The sequence below is a fragment of the Rhinichthys klamathensis genome, unplaced genomic scaffold (genome assembly GCF_029890125.1).
Source record: "Rhinichthys klamathensis goyatoka isolate OS25496 unplaced genomic scaffold, OSU_Roscu_1.1 h1tg000566l_1, whole genome shotgun sequence".
Classification (NCBI taxonomy): domain Eukaryota; kingdom Metazoa; phylum Chordata; class Actinopteri; order Cypriniformes; family Leuciscidae; genus Rhinichthys; species Rhinichthys klamathensis.
Window position 1 is genome coordinate 342,308 of NW_026607032.1, and position 19,761 is coordinate 362,068.

Below are 19,761 nucleotides of genomic sequence, written 5' to 3' on the forward strand. Positions count from 1 at the left end.
AATTGTTTGTTATTGATTACAAATTCTCAGCAGTTTCAAAAGGTATTACATCGGTTTTCTGGTAATGCATGCTATGTACAAGGCCAAGTACCGGGAGGGATGGAATAGGAAAAAGGGGGGCCAGAAAAAAAAAACATATATATTTTTCATTAGTTTGTAGCTATAAAAAAAATTAGCTATATAAATATTTGTGCCATATTTGCACTAAGGATAGTGTAGTATTTAAAAAGCATGTAATAATCATTATGATTTTAAAGACATATGCAACAGTGTAAGTGAATTTGTGTAGCTATCGCTGAAGAAAAACATGGAGTTGTTCTCTGTGCATTTTACAAAAATGACCATGATTATGACTAATTATAGTGGGAAAAAATACACTACAAGACAGTGTGATTATAATCTACAAATGCCACTAAAGACTGCAGGATAAAAACCATACCAAGACTGCGGCCACATACAGCACCAGATCCAACAGATAATTAGTTTTGTGCAATTCAATTTCCTTTGGGTCCATCACTTTGAATTAGCCAAACAAGCAAAATGTAACTTCACTGCGGAGAAAATTATGGAAGGCTGCATGTTACAGACGGTTTAAAATTAGACCAGATGCGATATCTCTTTATGAAGGGCAAACTATAAAGACCAAACGAAACATCACAATCTAGCAGCATGAGAAGACCTAATTGAATTAGCCAACGGATGCAAGTGATGCTATCATGGGTTTTTCACATTCTTTAACAACTTTAAGCAGATGTCCTGTAAGCTCCCAAAATGGGTAATATTTTTCAGCAATTGATCCTGTCCTTTTCCTGCAACAAAGTTTTTATTAGTAAAGTGCCAACTGATATATTTGTTGTTACTTCAAGCAATTGAAATCATAATATACAGTATAATATACATTTTGGTTTACAGCTGTTAGGCAACAAGGCATTTAACGAATCCTGAAAATGACTACAAAGATACTGCAAAGTACAAAAATAGTTGCATACCAGTCATTTATTTGCATGGACACTTTTTCCAATATTAGCAAGCATTTAAAACACTGAAGCCACCTAAAACAACTGTTTAGCAAAAATCTGTATTTAAGAATTTTTATAAGAGCAATCTTAAGCATAACATTTTAAATGTATCAATAAGCATTTTGTTAAAAACAAAAATTATAATGCAAGAATATATGTGAGTGTGTATATCAGTAAAATATTATGCCTTTCTTGTATATTTCACTAAATTGAGTAGGATTCGAATTTTGAAGAACAATCTCAACACAAGGCATAAAGGATTATTGAAGAACGCAACTGTGCAGAGGATGACGGTTGTGCATTTCTTCTTGATAAATCACCTCCTGCTCCGCCTGTAAAATCAATGCAAAATGTGCATCTCATTGACTTTCATCCCTCTGAAAGTATGAGGATGATAAATAATTGTGATTTCTTAAGACAAAAGTTTTTTTTTTCTTGTTTGTTTCTGCATGAATGTGATGTAAGACCGAGGGACTGGGCCAATATTAATGAGTGGGTCATTGTAGGACAGTTTTCCAGATGGGCCTTTATCTGATCTAGGTGGCTTTTTCAGAATAAATGAGAAAGGCAAGAGGAAATGCCCTTTCCGTTCAAGGGTGCATGTGGGCATAAAACAAGGTATTTTCAAGCACTTAAACTCTAAGTGTATGTATGTAGCGAAGGAGAATCCACAGGGATAAAAAAGGATTTACTGAATTGGTCATGACTCCCATGTTTTATTGACTTATTTATTACACTTCCTCCATTAAATGCTACATGGTGCCAATATCCTCCATCTTTGGAACAAGTATGGACAGTATTGAGCTGCGCCGTATTCAGAGAAAAAAAAAGGGGGTTGGGGGGGGGAGAGAAGGAAAATATAGATGTGTATATAATTTATTTTATCACTTTTAATGTATTATCAGCTTTCCATTACATTTTAAAGCTTTAGCAATTTTGTTGTGTTTTTGTCATTTTTTATTTTTATTTTTTTGTCAATATTATCTATATAGTTATTTTAGTACTTCAAATTAAACATTTTATTTCAGCTAGTTTCCAAGACATTTACATTTAGTTTAAGTTTTGTATATATTTTGTTATTTCAGTTCATGTTTATTTTAATTCAATAATGAAAATGTTTTTAATGGTTTTAAGTTTAGTTATAAACCCCCGATAATAACCCTGGAATATATACATAATAGTCCATTTAAAGTGTTAAATTATACATAAATAAATAAGTAAATTAATAAATAAAAACACACACATGATTAAATTGACCATGATAAGATCAAAATATTACCAACCTCTTTCTTCTGTGATACACTCCAGTGAAGACCGCCTATGTGCTTAAGAAGTGCACTCATGAGAGCCAGTGCATTTAAGAGAATGCATATGCATTACTCAATAGACTTGTCTTCTTAATGTCCATGTAAACTGCATTATAAATACCTACCTCTCAGCAAAGAGCTTTGGACTGCAGTGTAAACTGAAATAACTATTCCTGGAATGTCATCATCGTGACTACCTCAGAGATTCATCTTTCACCGCTTTTAACATTGCTTGCCCCTCTTTCTAGCATTCTTAGCCATTGGTTACACTCATGCTGCCCTGGGCCCTTGGGAAAGAGTTTAACGCAAAGATATATCACTTTCCTCTTATGGCTGCTAACAGGGCAGAAACTCAAACCTCCAGCAGGTCTGTTTTATAAATGGAGTTGAGCTTTCAGGATGTTTACACTTGCATCCTGGCCTTGCTTTGCAGGTGCCTATAGTGATGCATAGTTTAGATGGGATTGGGAAAAAGAACAGCATGTAAGGCATGAGATGCTTTCGGAAAGGTCAGCGTTTTGGGACTTAGTGCAGCTGTTGAGTTCAGGTAGCAACTTCCTCCTTCAAAATACCCACTATCAATTCTGTCAAGGTTAATAAATCAGCTTCATACATGGAGGAAAGAAGCATGCGTTTCCTCTGACACACCTTCAAGCTCACAGAGTGTTTGTCAAGCAACTATTTTATTGGCTGTTAGCCAATGCGAAAACAATTGATTTCTGCTTTATTGCTTTAGCTCCCCTTCATATCCAATTCCGTATCCACCTTAATGCCACCCCGCCAGTTTCCTCTGAAACACTATCTTCTAATATTCCCAGAAGTGTGGGAAATTCAACATACATACTTCAGCTGGGGGGGGGAATAGCACTGTTTACCAAGAGCTACATCAGCACAAGGTGTGATGTTCCATTTTATGGGCAAAGGGGAGAAAGAAAAAAAAACAAAGAAAGACTTTAATCACATCATAAATTCTGGATTTATTAGCTCAGACCAACATAAAAGATTGTCTGAGACATCAATCCAAGGGCCAGATTATTGCTGCAACAACAAGGAAAGAAAACCACAATTATTAGTCTCAATTCAAGAGGTCACAAAGTATGTTCTTTTAAAAACTAAATGTGAAAGATTTATATAGAGTTCTTCATGACAGACGGAGCTACTGATAATATTTAAAGCAACAAATTCAATGTAAGATTTCTTAATGAAATAACACAGGAAGCTGAGAATGTTTAAGGAATGATTTAGCTCAATCAATACTGTAATTACGTTAGGCTCATATATCTCTCAACCACCATTCAATATAGAGGACGTCTATGGCTTATGAACACTAAGAAAGGAAATTTTCGTTGTTTTTACAAAGTACAAAGTTTTTAAAGTAAGACATCAACCTCCTCAATATTACAACCTCTCTTAATAATACAATATAACATGAAAAAAAATAAAAGAACGTCTCCTTTCTAAATAATTTTTGGGTAAAAAAGTATATAGGGTCGCTAGCAACCCGGGGCACGTAATAATGTATGTATATTTTTTCTGTGCAACAACAATTGAATCTCTGAAACAATTAAATGACTCAATAAGTGCAATTCACCTTTATTCCTCAAGGTGGAAATGTCTGATGCACAATGATGAAGTGACGTTTCACTCATAATTACTGAAGGCAGAAAATAAAATAATACACAAGTATAATCAGCAAAACTTGAAATGGCTCAGTGATTTACTGCAGAGCAAGTATTGTACGAATCAAATATTAGTGTCACCGTCACATGATGGATCTGCTGAAAAAGCCGTAAGCTATCAAAAAATTAAATACGTTGAAAATGATAGCTTTGAGAATATGTTTGAGATTGCAAATATAAGCCAGATGCTGAATGTACTGGGAAATGAGCTCTGATGATGACAGTGATGATGGTAAAAAGCATCTGCTCAAATTGACCCCTTCCAAGTTCCAAAAGGTAAAAATATGCTTTATTTTATTCTTTTTTAATTGTTATTAAAATATCAGGAGAGTTTTATACTATTATTGAGGCAGGTAGAGATCCATCCATGCTAGATATAGATCCAGGTCGCTAAAGACCTGAATAAGTAATAATGATTGGTGAAACATTTATACAAGAAAAGGTTAAAGGGACAGATAATAAACAAAATTTACACAAAATGTTATTACCAGTTCAATTCTCTAACAATAGAATTCCATACACCACAACAAATGCATTGTCTATTTTGATGAAATAATAGCATACAATATACTCCATATATATTTTCCTCATGTTGTGATTTTTTATTATTCATTGTTGTGTTCATAAAACAAAACAAAAAAAATGCATCTATTATTGTGCTAAATCCAGGACACAATACCATCTGTTTCTGTTGCCAATTTGAGGATGGCTGTCAGGTGTTGTGATATAGATGCAATGAGGACTGTGTTACACGAGATGCCCGTCTTTCCACCCAGCGTGTGCAAATCACTGCAAGGGCACGGCGCAGCTGAGCCAGTCATCCGCAGAGAGATAAACCACTGGGGAACAAGCTTCAGGCTGGCAAATGGGAGAAACTGGGGTCAGGAGCAGCCTATGGATGTTCAGGCTTGCTGAGTAGAGCAAATTGCAGCTTGTAAAACGGCCATCTGAATGGAGGGGGATGTGTGCCTAAAAAAAACCTTCCTGTTGAGAATACAGCCACCTCTGAGAACATATTAGTACAAAACGAGTGCGGAACAAGATGGAAAAATAGCTCGCTAAATATCAAAGGTCCCTTGAGTGGCAGTGGAATGTGCTATTTGATTGTAGGTGGGATTTGGTGACTTGGTCAATTGTAGAACGCCCCCACCCGGCCCCCCCCACCCCCCCGCCGCAAGTTGACTCAATTGCTCATCTATTACAGATGCCCAATGACAGCGGCAGGAAAGAGGGTGGTCGCTCTTTGACAGCCTGGGTAAGCAAGCCACTGCTGCTTTCAATAGGTTACACATTACCCCCTTAAGAGAAGAAAAATAAGCTGAGATGGAAAAAACAGTTTCAATTTGCAACATGGCCTTTGTGATAGCAGCTGGAGATATGAGCCGAAGAATAGATTGTTATAAAAAGAAGAAAAAGCCTCATCAAAGTCAAAATGACAGCACAGCTGGGCTTTCATCAAGGCACATTTGACGAGTGTTTATCCATTCACAAGCCCTAAACTATCATGGTGAGACTGCGAGGCTGGCGCTGAACGACCACCGTGCACCACTGAGCCGAGCAAAAGCCCCAGCTGGCCCAAAAACCGCCACGTATGGCCCACAATAGACATGGACTGGTGACAGGTGTCTACACTGGCGGCTCGCTTTCTTTGGGACTGGGATCACTGCAAAACACTCAAGGAAGTGATATGATTTTAGGGGGTACTAGGTATAGGATCTTGCCCTCCGGCCGAGACGAGTCAGAGCCAGAAGGGGATGCGGCGTAGGTACCATCTGTCACAGAGGCTGCCTGTCACACCACCAATAAAAAAAAACTCCCACTTCTCTCCCACCTTTGCAATAACACAGTCTGAGCTCTGACGAAAAGAGTGGCAAAATGAAAAGGATAAAATGGTCAAATCAAATGGGTGGGACATAGGGAGGGATTTTTTTTTTTCTTTTGCATCCTTGGCAAATTTGAATACGTTCATATTGGTTTGTTGAGGAGTTGAGTACTCAAGGTCATCCGATAATTTCACATTCAGCAAGCGTCAAGCCATGTACAGAAAATCAGATATGGGCTGTTTTGCTCATATTTTGAAATAGAAATGATCAATCACTTTTCTGCCTTTGAACAATGCCCTGATATATATATAGGGCTTGACATTCGCGATGCTGGCTTAACATCGTGATGTCTGTCAGCCATCAGGATAGACGATGATATCGTCTATCGGCACAACCCTAGTCCGTGCGTCATGTCTTAAAGTAACAGCAGCCTAATATACCGGCTGCCAAATTATGAGATAATATTAAAAATATCTATATGGAAGTTTTCCCCTATGGTATCAATGTCAAAATTGTGGCCAGTGAGAATGCTGAGTTGGTGGTAACTTTGTAAACCACTAGCCACAGTGGCTGGTGAGCAAAAAAGTGTATGTCAAACCCTGTGTATATATATATATATATATCGTCGCTGCATGTCCGATGAAAACCGCGTATGTCCATTTTGCCGATTTTGAGATTTTTCGACGGATAGAATGTCCAGGTTCATTTCCGTATACAGCATGCTTCACATTATCTAAATGACCAATGAAAAGTTGTGAAATCATGTCATCTGATTTTCACGTATATCCATTTGGTGTCAAAGCTGTCAATCACGCCGCGTATCTCCCACCCTGTGGATGCATCTCGCCGGTCTCGTGAAGTTTCGAAGCACTGCTACTTGGGCGCAGAGATATCACGCAACACCTGAAATAAAGCTTGCCACAAAGAACCGGCGAAAGTAACGATTATGCATGAAACATTTGAATTGTTGATAAAGTTGACGATGCAGACTCGCCATCTTCGCAGTAGTGAACGCGCCTAGGGAGAAATGCACACTTCATATGAAGTGGTTATTTATTAATCCAGGCAAATTTGTTGATGAAACATTGATTAAAATGAAGATACAATTTATACAAAACGAAATAGAATTTAAAGAAAGGCTTTCTACAAAACAAAACTTAGTAGATCAAAATCTGACCCATTCCAAATGTTTTCCGATATAGGCCTATTGGTCATCTTATGATCCTATCTTACTCATCTCATGCGGTTCCGTTTTCATATAATCAACATAGATGAAATAAAAAAAATAACATTATATTATTTAAACATAAATATGAAACGTATGTTTACGTTTTTTAACTTATAAGAGTCACACTGCTCCGCTTTGCTCACATGCTAATAATCAAATAATACCCAGCGATCTTCGAATATTATTTTTGCTTGAAAATTTCGTTTTGTATAAATTGCATCTTCATTTTAATCAATGTTTTCATCAACAAATTTGCAAGCTTTATTTCAGGTGTTGCTTGATAGCTTATCTCTGCGCCCAAGTAGCAGTGCTTCGCCTGTGCTTCCCCCTCATAGTGTCTATCATTGCCATGTCATGATTCTGCCTTAGTATTCTTGATTTTCCTAGTCGTGAGGCAGGATCATGACAGAATCATGTTTTATGTACAAGCGCATGGTCTGTTATTTGGACCATGTGCTTGTGTTGTCTCGTCTCGTTACCCCGCCCCCTTGTTATCCTCGTCTTGTGATTATTGTCTAGTCAGTTTCACCTGTCCTCGTCATTAGTGTTCCCTATTTAATCCTCTTGTATCTGCTGTCTTTTGTCGGTTCATTGTGATTGTTATCTGAGTGTTAATCCTTGTCAAACCTTTGTCAGAGTCTGTGAGTATCTTGTCAAGAGTTTTAGTCCTGTTGCGCTATTGCCTGTAAAGGTTATTTGTGTCCCTATAGTTATCTGTCTCAGTCTAGTTAGTCTTCATAGTCCTGTCTTGTTTTGCCCCCTCGTGGGCTTTGTTTTCCCGGTTATTTGTTTAATAAATCGTGTTGCCTTGACTACTGTCTGCTATTGGGTTCATCCTTCCTCTCCCACATAACAGAATGAACCGACCAACAAGGAACCCAGCAGACAGTATGTCCTCTTTTGTTGAGCATAACCCGGATGACCTTGCACAATGGTGGCGGAGGACTATTTCTGATGCAAGTAATGGCAAGCTGCCAATTCCTCCCCAGGGAGACCGGTCCCTGAGGGAGTACGCCCAGGTTGCAAACGAGAGGAGGCTTTTCCTACCTGATATCCTCCTCAACCGCTACCTCATTGCGGGTCTCAACGCTCCTCCACCCCTGGCTGAACGGGAGAAGCTGGTCTGCTGCCCGTTTGGTGAGATGGTGGATTGTTTGTCACGGAGGGAGTCGCGGGGTTCCACCTTGTCGTCACCATCACCCAAGCTGTCAGTGATCCCGGAGGGTCGTGTTATAGGCGTCGCGACGCTTGGGGACCAGGCTGGCTCCCTCACGACTCCTGAGGTTTCATCCACACCCGCAAGTCTCCGTGGAAAACAAGGGAGATGGATTTCCTGGGAGTCTGCTTCGGAGTCTTCAGCGACGGAGTCTTCCCTGCCTGAGACAGCCCTCCCACTTCCAGTCATGGACCCTGCTGCGCTTCTCCTGCCGATCTCCAGTCCAGCTGTGACATCAGCTCCGCGTCCCAGAAGGAAGAGGAGGAGGAAGGGACCCTCTTGTCCTCCGTCTCTGTCTTCCCATGAGCCCGCTCCAGCAAGCGCCGTCCATGAGCCCGCCCCAGCAAGCGCCGTCCCAGAGCCCGCCTCAGCAAGCGCCGTCCCAGAGCCCGCCTCAGCAAGCGCCGTCCCAGAGCCCGCCTCAGCAAGCGCCGTCCCAGAGCCCGCCTCAGCAAGCGCCGTCCCAGAGCCCGCCTCAGCAAGCGCCGTCTCAGAGCCCGCCTCAGCAAGCGCCGTCCCAGAGCCCACCTCAGCAAGCGCCGTCCCAGAGCCCGCCTCAGCAAGCGCCGTCCCAGAGCCCGCCTCAGCAAGCGCCGTCCCAGAGCCCGCCTCAGCAAGCGCCGTCCCAGAGCCCGCCTCAGCAAGCGCCGTCCCAGAGCCCGCCTCAGCAAGCGCCGTCCCAGAGCCCGCTGAGAGAGTTGCGGCCGATCTAGCCGCTAAGGAGGTTCTGCGAGCAGTTTCAGCTCGTCAGGAGATGCCCGTCATCATTGCGGCCAAGACCCTTTCCGATTACCTGTCTTGTCGCTATTCTTGAACCCCCTGTCTGTCCTGCCTTGTCCTCAGCTCCCAAGCCTGTCTCTGTGAGCGCTGCACCTGATCCTATCCCGGTGAGCGCTGCACCCGAGCCTGCCGCTGTTTTTGCTGCACCCTGTCCTACCCCTTTGCCTGCTATGTCTCACGTCAGGAGTCCCGGTTCCGCATCCTCTGTGTCCTCGTCTGAATCTGTTGCTGCTAATTCCCGGTCTGTTTCCCCGTTCGTCCCTGTCTCCACCAGCCCCCAGACTGTTTCCCCATCTGTCCCTGTTTCCACTTGTCCCCGGACTGTTTCTCCCAAGACCTCTACTCATGTGTCCCCGTCCAAGCCTGCCCGGAGTTCTCGTCCTCAGCCCTCCTCCCGTGGACCCAAGACCCCCAGTCCTCCCATCCACCCTGGACCTCCCCCCATGAACTCTGTGTTTCCCCCACCTCCTTTGCCTTGTATGTTGTTTTTGATTTTTCACCCGAACCCTGTTATTGTTTATTCCTGTTTGCCATTGTTAGTGTTTTCCATGTTTTGTTGGTTCGTGTCTTTGTCACAGTCTGTCATGTCCCGTGTTTAATGTCCCCTTGAGGAGCGTCTGGTAGCCGCTCCTTAAGGTGGGGGTTCTGTCATGATTCTGCCTTAGTATTCTTGATTTTCCTAGTCGTGAGGCAGGATCATGACAGAATCATGTTTTATGTACAAGCGTATGGTCTGTTATTTGGACCATGTGCTTGTGTTGTCTCGTCTCGTTACCCCGCCCCCTTGTTATCCTCGTCTTGTGATTTATTGTCTAGTCAGTTTCACCTGTCCTCGTCATTACTTGTATCTGCTGTCTTTTGTCGGTTCATTGTGATTGTTATCTGAGTGTTAATCCTTGTCAAACCTTTGTCAGAGTCTGTGAGTATCTTGTCAAGAGTTTTAGTCCTGTTGCGCTATTGCCTGTAAAGGTTATTTGTGTCCCTATAGTTATCTGTCTCAGTCTAGTTAGTCTTCATAGTCCTGTCTTGTTTTGCCCCCTCGTGGGCTTTGTTTTCCCGGTTATTTGTTTAATAAATCGTGTTGCCTTGACTACTGTCTGCTATTGGGTTCATCCTTCCTCTCCCACATAACATGCCATGTCAGTGTATTGATTCATTGTCCCTTCATAGTTTGCAAGAGACATAATAAACTGAGCGTATTAATAAACTGAGACGTAGGCTATTTAATAAACTGAGCGTAGCCTATTCATCTGTCAATATGAAACGCGACTGGGTCATTCTAATTAATGATCGGAAAAACGCGTATTGACCACCGTTATTGTAAAATATGCACGTATGTCCATTTAAACTCGATTTTGGTCAACTGTGGATTATATCATTACACTGGCAAGAATATGTTTACATTTAAAGTTGTCGTACCAACGCTACGTTCAACTGATTTTGAAATTGTGTTTTTTTCACTTCCTGAAAAGTAACCGTTTTGGACATACGTGAGTTTCATCGGGCAGCGACGATATATATATATATATATATATATATATACTAGGGGTGGCACGGTACATGAAAAAACATCCGAACCGTTCGGTTCGCTTGTCTCGGTTCGGAGCGTGTGTGCGTCTCACGGTTCGACGCATGCGCAATGTAGCCTCGTGCCCATACGTGACCTCAGACGTGATTCTCGTTTTCGTGCGAAATAAGACGTGTGTGGACATACTGTACATGTGAGGCTTGTTCGACTTGAACCGGTGCTGCACAGAGCGATCAGTGAATGACATCAAAGTACCGCGAGAGCGACGGCTCCGTATGGTTTTCAATCACTCTCGCGGTACTTTGATGTCATAAAAAGATCGCTCTGTGCAGCACTGGTTCAAGTCGAACAAGCCAGTAAAAGTGGAGTATGGAGTGCTGCAGGTCACGTCACGCGGAGAAGTGGCAAGTGGGAGAGATAAGGAAGGCTAACCGGAGTTGGAGGATGCGCCAGCGTCGTATAAGTCCGGTGTGTGGGAACATTTTGGATTTCATGTTATGATATTTAAATAGCTACAGTGGCACTTTAAGTTTAGTTAAGAACTCCGGTCATATGTTTCCAAATACTGCACTTTAATTTCAAGTGGAAAAAATGTATCCTCACTCTCAGGGAATAGAAGCATTGTTGATACTGTTTTTGTGTTGAGGGTGAACTTATGTTTCACTTTATGATTATGGCCTTTGCTATTGCTATAGCCTAATTATAGGCAATTATGTTTCATGTATTTTGACTTATTTAAAAGACAGAGTTTTAAGAGTTCCTCTCTTTTTCTTTTAAAGGTGCCCTAGAATTTGAAATCGAATTTATCTTGGCATAGTTAAATAACAAGAGATCAGTACATGGACATGACATACAGTGAGTCTCAAACACCATTGTTTTCTCCTTCTTATTTAAATCTCGTTTTTGAAAAACACCCCTAAAAAATAGGCGAATCTCCACATAACACCGACTGTGACGCAACAGTCGGGATCATTAATATGTACGCCTCCAAAAATTTGCATGCCAGCCCATGTTCAATGCCAGTCGGAACTGCGCAGCCGAATCATCGGAAGTTTTGCAGGTGAAGAAACAAGCGAGGATCATGGGGAAAATGCCAGATCATAGAAACAAATGTTATGTACCAGGCTGTGCAGGGGATGTGAGGACTTTTCATACCCTTCCCACAGAAAAGAAATGTCAACAGGCGTGGATGGCGGGCTCTGACGTGTCTGATGTAATGCTAGCTCATTGGCGCACACGTTGGAGGCGCCCGTGCCATTGGATGTGCAGTTGCCGCAGCACAGCCAATGAGCCAGACACTCACTGTGCTAGCTGTGCAGCTGGAAAATGCGTTTTACATTTTAAGCTTCCGAATTTTGCCACTCGCAAAGCAGACAGCCGCGCCTCTGCTACCGCGCGCGTGTTTTTCCACATGATTCGAATATTAATTTTCACCTTCGAATTTCTGTTTTTTAAAACTATTCGAATATATATTCGAATTTAGAATATTCGTTGACAGCCCTAATACAGCATATTGTCTCAATTGCAAATAGTTATATACACAATCAAATTCTAATCAACAAATAATTAAAAGTATGTTTTCATGGTGCCTCATTAAAAAAAAAAAAAAAATTCAGATGAGAAAAAAATACTCAACTCACTTATCAGAAGCAAACTGAAAAATCATGTTCTAGCAAAAATCTTTATGGGCCTACATAATTTCACCCTACAAAAACTTAAATGGTAGTGGTGTCTCAATCAAGCAGTGATCGCACAAATCTTGTTTCGGACATCAAACACACAATCTATTTGTACTTAAATACTGCGCTGTCCTTCATGAAGCAAGCATAATGCTCTGAAAAGAGAAAATTGTTTGGATCCCGTTGCTCACCTCAATGAGGTTGAATCATCTGCTGACTTCCTGCATGTTGCCTTTAGAATACTAATAACTCTCTTTGTGGGGATATCAATGTCAGAGGCTGTGTTTGAGATAGGAGGCATGCAATATTCTTCAGCTTCTGAGGGATCATGCAGGGTTCGCTCAATAGAGGAGGTTTCCCGGAGCTTGGAGGAATCATATTCCGACAGGGATCTTTCAGTAATCAGTGGCTTTGCACAGAGAATCAACTAACCATCCAAAACAACTGCCATACTGCTCTAATGTGCAATTACAGGATTTAGAATTCAAGCAGCAAAGGAAATCCAGCAAAGCCTGGAGCCCCCATATGTCCCTTTTGCTTTATATAGAAATAATGAGCCATTTGTGCATTTCCTATAAAAATATTTGCATACCAAACACTTGAATATCAAAACAGTTCATTCATCCAACCTGTGTTCAAAACTCTCCATTCATCTGAGCTGCTAACTTTGCCCCCATTCAAATCCCACTGCTGTTCAGCATGACAATTTACAAATATGGATTTTCCACTAATTATACAGAGTATGTTTAATAGCTTTTAAAACCCTTATGCCCTGAAGAGTCTTGGCTCCGATTGTTCTTAGGGTAACTACTTCTTGGGATGACAGTAGTATAACGATCCGAGAGAGGAGAACCGTAAAGCCAGGGGGCGTAACCACTAATTGACTGAATCTGAACAAATGCTATCTTCCTTTCCATCTAACACACAACACAAACTTTTCTTATCTAAGTATTGTTTTTTTTCTCCCAGCTTAGTTCAGATGAAACCTGCAGGTCTCCAAGGAAAGATTGGAAGATTATAAATACACTGTAAAAATATATTTATACGCCCCCTGGCAATACTTGTTTAGCCCCTTGAAAGTTTGTTTATGGGTTTTCTTCAACTATATATATTTTATGTCTTATGAGTTGACTGATGAGCCTTCATCATTTCTTTTTGCTAATTATCAAATTATTTTTATGGAAGACTTTTTTTATTCTTGTTCCAGACCCAGAATTTTAACCTTATAAAAATATGATGATCTGACCCCAAAAATGATGAAGAAATGTTTTACTCAAATTACTATACCCAAATTCACATTTCCATCACAACTATCAATTACTGCATTATCAGTACAAAGCCCATAGTGAATTACAAACAAAAGTTATTATACTCAGTTATCATGGAGACAACAGTGTCAGTGAAGAGAATTCATGTGATGAAATTTGAAACGTGAAGTGTGAAAAAAAAAACTGAACAGAATGCTTTTATTGAGTGTCGTTTCCAATTAAGTGTGAATATATTATTTAATTGGCTGTATTAAGAATACATAAAATGCTAGCAATTAAATTAGCCTTAGGAAGACAATGTAGTCAGATATTTTATTCAAAATATTTAAAAGGTAATTTCCATCACAGAATGTTATTTAACAAAAAAAAAAGTGACTTATTTTTTACCAAACACAATCCACAGGTTTGAAAGTCTCCATGGTTGAAGTAACAACTTTACCATTATCTGCATTTTGAATTTTTTTTAAATTAATTTTGTTTAAAAATAAGGTATCATTTAAATGTTTTGCATAATTTCATAATTAAAATTATTATAAGGGAATTTGTCCAAGAATTAGTGCAGGAAACATCAAGTACTGGGTTGCATACCATGACAGAGATGTGCAAGATGCGAAGCTCCTCCTCTGCGGAGTCACTAGCGGGGTAAGCGGTGGCCGCCGGGCCAGGCAGGTTCTGACTGCCGTCCTGGTGGTGGATGTGGAAGAGCAAAGTGCCATTTTCCAACCACTGCTGCCTCCAGCGCACCAGGGGGATGTCTTCAGAGTTCCCAGAGATCTCTGCCAATATAAACACAAGATGTTTTGTGTTGCATAGAGCAGTGTTTGATGGTTTGCAGGATAAATCAAAAATGCTCCGATCATGCAAATATACAGTATACTGTGTGACTATACATTATTCATATCACTCCAGATATTTTTAGGAATATCAAAGCAATCCCTACGGCATTTGAACTTTGCTTTATAAAAATACGTGATCAGTTTAAACAGCCTCATGTCTGGTAAATGGATGCAGAGACATATGACTAAAGCATTAATAGGAATAGCGCTACTGGACACCACATTAAAAGACAATTTAGGTGGAGAAATGATAAATGGGCTATCCTTCTGCTCACAGCACAAAGCAAACTGAGCATATGTTCTTGACATTGCATAAATTCTCTTTGATATGTAAGGCCAGAGGATTTCGATAAGCCTTTGAAAAGGCTAACATGTCATTTTATGACAGTTTATTGAACTATTTGGGCGGGATGATACACTGGATAGGTGTTTTTAATTTTTAATGGCTGCTTTAGAATTCTCTTTTTGATTGTCTAATTAAGCGTTTGTTCTTAAACATACTGATGTACTCCTGAAACAAATGAAAAACAAAGCTTTTGACCTGTGCTGCCTCTTTTGCATTAGTAATATTTTAGACAACGGGGAGGCAGTTATCTCCTTTCAAAATGGTGCTGCAGACTGGAAAACAGAGGAGAACCCCTGACCCACTTTATGAGTTGTATATGCAGGCATAAGCCAGAATGACTCTGCACTTCATCACAGTCCCAGGGGTCCGGTATGGGAAGTTACCTTTATTAATTAAACAACATGCATGATACAACACAAACAAAGGCATGTAACAGGGATAAATTACTGCTGTTTGCTTGTTTCCAATAAGGGTGTTTCTTCATGAGCAATTATGCCCCTGCTGACTTTTAGAAAATAAATTCTTTTAAAACACACCTTTGCACTATTACTAGTTTCTTTGTCTACTAACAATGTGTTTTTGTTGCCATTGTGTTTGTTTATTTATATATAAATGATGTATTTGATTTAATAGCATTCTGAGATGAACACAATTCCTTTGTTTTGCTAAGCCACCCCAAATAAAAGCTAAGGATCCCAAATACATACAATTAGGTTTACGACAGACAGACAGAAGATAGATAGATAGATAGATAGATAGATAGATAGATAGATAGATAGATAGATAGATAGATAGATAGATAGATAGATAGATAGATAGATAGATAGATAGATAGATAGATAGATAGATAGATAGATAGATAGATAGATAGATAGATAGATAGATAGATAGATAGATAGATAGATAGATAGATAGATAGATAGATAGAATGTATGTATATAGTACAAGGGTAAAAAAACCCACTATAGTATACATGCATAAAAGGCAGTTTGACAAGAGGCAAAAATAACTGAAAAGTTTTTCAAGTTCCAAAAGGTTTTCAAGACAGTGTGACCTTTATATAACAAAAAGAAAAAGCTGAAATTTAACCCCTAGGACATAAATGTGTCCAAATATTAAGAAAAAATGCTTAAAATTGGCCTCATTTCTACATTCAGCAGGATACGCTTTTGATCTAGAATCAGTTTAATTTGACATTAAATTATAACTTTTTTTATTTTTGCTGAAAAAAATTTTTTCGTCAAAATGTGCATGAATAATACAAAATCAAGAACCCAATAGTTAAAATTAACTGTGTTTAATTAGCTGTTAGAAATCTGAGTTTGAATTGAATTATTATCCAGACAGGTCACACATTCTGTAAAATAACCTGAATACTTTGTATTTCACACCCGGAGTTATACCACAGTTTTATTTTCTTGAGGAGGCTGTCAGTTCAACCAACTCAACATATTCAGTGCCAAGACAAATTTGTAAACAAAAGACAACAACAACCAGAAGAATAAACATAGGAGAAAAAAACGTTGTAATGTAAGTGGAGGCCGGCGTCACATCTGCTATGAGCTCTAACATGAAAACAAGTGTTTGTAAGGGTCACTGCTCACAGGCTAAAAAATGCCCCACAGAACACGATAACAAATTCACAAATTCTGTCCAGTCGGTGGACTTCATAGGGCAGCTGTATATGTTGAAGGAATAGTTCACCCAAAAACGTAAAGCTTTCATTATGGAAGAGAGCAGTGTTATGCATCTATTTTTGTGTTCAACTAAGAAAAAAATAAAATAAAAAATACAGGTTTGGAATGACAGGAGGTGAGTAAATGATGGCAGACCTTTAATTTTTTGGGTGAACTATTTTTTTTTTTTGTCATGCCGTCCAAAACGTGTAAAATTTGGTGTAAAAAATGAGCACGACCTATAGGTTTTTTTATATAAACTGTGGGATAATTTGAAGGCTGAATGTTGATAGTGCCGTTTTTTCTTTTAAATGCATGTTGGGCACTAGTTACCCCGAAATGCCTGTTTAAATGCAGCAAAGCACAAACCAAGGGGAGAGATGGAAAAATAGAGAGATAGAGAGAACAAGAAAGAGCAGGCTGGGATAAAAAGCTAGTACTATTCATCTCACATCCTGATGCAGTGTTAGAACCTGCCCTCCCCTCTCTTTGACTGTGTCTGTGCTTACAGAGAGCCACAGACTCACATATACAATCTGGCCTTTGGCTAGATACCGCCATTTACAAAGTCTGCCTCTGAGGAAGAACCTTTCTAGAGTTGGCCAGGGTGTTTGGCATCATATAAATGCTCATAATGCAGATAGAACAAAGGCTAACGTCTCAAAAAACAGAGCGGCGGCCTGCCATTATGTGGGATTCGCATTTTCATTTAAAGAGTTACTCTCTCTCTGAAGAATTTTAAAATGAACTTCTTGTTGTATTGTTTTTAAACAGATGCATATAGGCAGGAGGACTAAGGGTACAATCAGCTTTTGTTGATTGAATCATTAGTTTTATGCTCATTTATCTGCTGCGATTATTATAAGCAATCATAATATTAAAACAAATTCAATTATAGAATAAATATTGGGGGATTGGGGAAACAGGTTACATGCATACTATAGCTTGGCAATATAACAGATTCAGTTAATAATAGAAGTAAATATTTACTGAGGATAGTAGTAGCAAGAAAAAAAAATCTATTACTTGCCTATGGCTCCAACAATTTCCCCCAACGAGAATTCAGTGGGAACAAATTGTTACAGAAATGTACAATATGGAAAGACTGACATTCAAATTGAAATTACAAGAGAGAGTATTTGGAAAGAGAGGGGAAAAAAGGGGAAAATGGACAATGCATATATCAAAAGGGGAAAATGGACAATGCATATATCAAAACAGAGAGAAGAGAGATAAATATGTGAAAGGGGAATGTGTATATGCATATTGGTGAGCATATGTAAATATGACTTTACAGCGGCATATTTCTTTCACTCAAGGAACTCTTCAACATGGTGATTGTAAATTATCACAATTCTTAAAGTGTGAAATTTGTACAAACTGCATCAGAAATGGATTTACCTGATTTTACTATACTAAAAAATAAACAAATACAAAAGAATAAATACAAAAAAAAAAGATTTAAATAATAAAAATATATATATAATAAAGCCTGTATTTTTTAAATATGTCATCATATCTTTAATTTGTAATATATAGAATTTTCCCAACACTTCCAAATTATAATCAATGCTTGCCTTGTATATTGTTAAATTCGCAGATGACTTCAGTTATCACACCATTAGAGAAACAAGAATTGTGATGGGTGAACATTACACACACCAGATCAAAGTTTACCTTCACCAGCCTGTTCCAAGGTATGTTTCCTTTAATGGTGCCAATTTTCCCCCTGAATAAGAATTCAGGACTATGCAATCAGTCAAAGTCAGTTTTATTTTGTAAGCCTATCCAACACTTCGAAACACAATGGCTAGCAAATGGTAATTTGGGGATTCAAAGCCATGTTTAATATTTCATGGTGGATAATTAGCCTTAGGACTGAGCACAACGGACAGAAAATACGTGCCGTCAAACCATTCCATGTTAAATCATTATTAAAGGGGTCATATAATGCCATTTTTGTACAAGCTAATATGATTCTTTAGGGTCTAAATTAAAAGTTTGTAATATACTTTAATTAAAAATTCTCATTAGTATTGTAAGAAAACACTTATTTTACCTGGTCAAAAACAGCTCTGTTTTCAGCACGCCGTTTCAGTGCATATGACTTTAAATGATAATGAGCTTTGCTCACCCCGCCCCTCTGTTCTGTGCTACACCTGTAACTCAATAACACAATAACCATAACGCGTTGTTCAGTATAAACGTGGGATTATGAATTATATTGAGAACGTCATACATAGAAAACATGCCGTAATGTACCCTAAGTGCAAACCTTAGACGCATTCATTGTGAAACGTGCAGCTAGCGATTTGCAAAGATTAACATATTAATATAAAGTTTAATAAAACGTTACACTCACTTCCGTTCTTCTGGAGATTCAGCAGGAACACGAATATCTGGTACCGATCCTTTTTTCATGAGCAGCTTCTTATACTGATCCTCGTTTATAAAGCAGTCTGGTGTGTGAAATGATTCGCGCAAACATGAGAGCATTGACATTGCTCGTGGGGAATATTCCCTTCGAAAACAAACTCTGGGGGGGTTTGCAATCGATTGCTTTGGAGCTTGCTGACCAAACAATTATTTACATAATATTAAATAAACGATTCAAGAGAGATCACATAATCACAATTTTTAAGCTGGATGTACACTGTGCACTTTTTTCTTCTTCAGTCCTTTACGATTGTTTCTTGTCAGATTGAATGATACGTTCCCTTTGACAACAGTATAATATGTAGTATATCATAAGTCACAACTGACAGCACTGACTGGCCATTGTACATCAATCATGTCACATTCTGATATCCTCACTGACACGCAAAATTGAAAGCAATCAATGTTTTACATATATACATTTTTCCCGGAAAAGGGGGGAAAGGATTTATTTTTTATTAACCCTCTGGGTCTCTCTCTCTCTCTCTCTCTCTCTCTCTCTCTCTCTCTCTCTCTCTCTCTCTCTCTCTCTCTCTCTCTCTCTCTCTCTATCTCTCATAAGATATTAAAACTTAATTTCATTTCAGAGTTTGCAATGTACACTAGTTGTATTTTGTCTTTTTCTGCTGGCTGACTTATTTTAAGCATAAGAACCAGGTTTAAACAATCAGATTAATAGACTGAGTGTGTACTTTCCTATTTCCTAAACAACTGTAGAGTCACTAGAATAACTGCTAGATTCATACTCTTCACATTTAGAAACTCTCTATAAATATGCATCACCAACCCTCCAATGTCACCTGTTTTTTGAGCCACTTGGAGTGCTAAATAATGCACACCACAGGGAGGAAAACACATACACACTTGAGAATCTGCTGAGCATAGATTCCTTCACTTTGAATGTTGGCACTAAACCTTGAGCCTGTTAATGCATTACAGT

General features: G+C 39.2%; 1 protein-coding gene across 4 annotated transcripts in view; it reads right to left on the reverse strand.

Annotated features, from left to right (window-relative positions):
• Positions 1-19,761, reverse strand: part of astn1 (astrotactin 1) — a 267,683-nt gene that overhangs the window by 212,380 nt on the left and 35,542 nt on the right. For all 4 annotated transcript variants that reach the window (XM_056239481.1, XM_056239480.1, XM_056239482.1 and 1 more), the window contains exon 2: positions 14,116-14,303. In XM_056239481.1, coding sequence (XP_056095456.1) covers positions 14,116-14,303 — 188 coding nt within the window. The remainder of the gene's footprint in view (positions 1-14,115; positions 14,304-19,761) is intronic.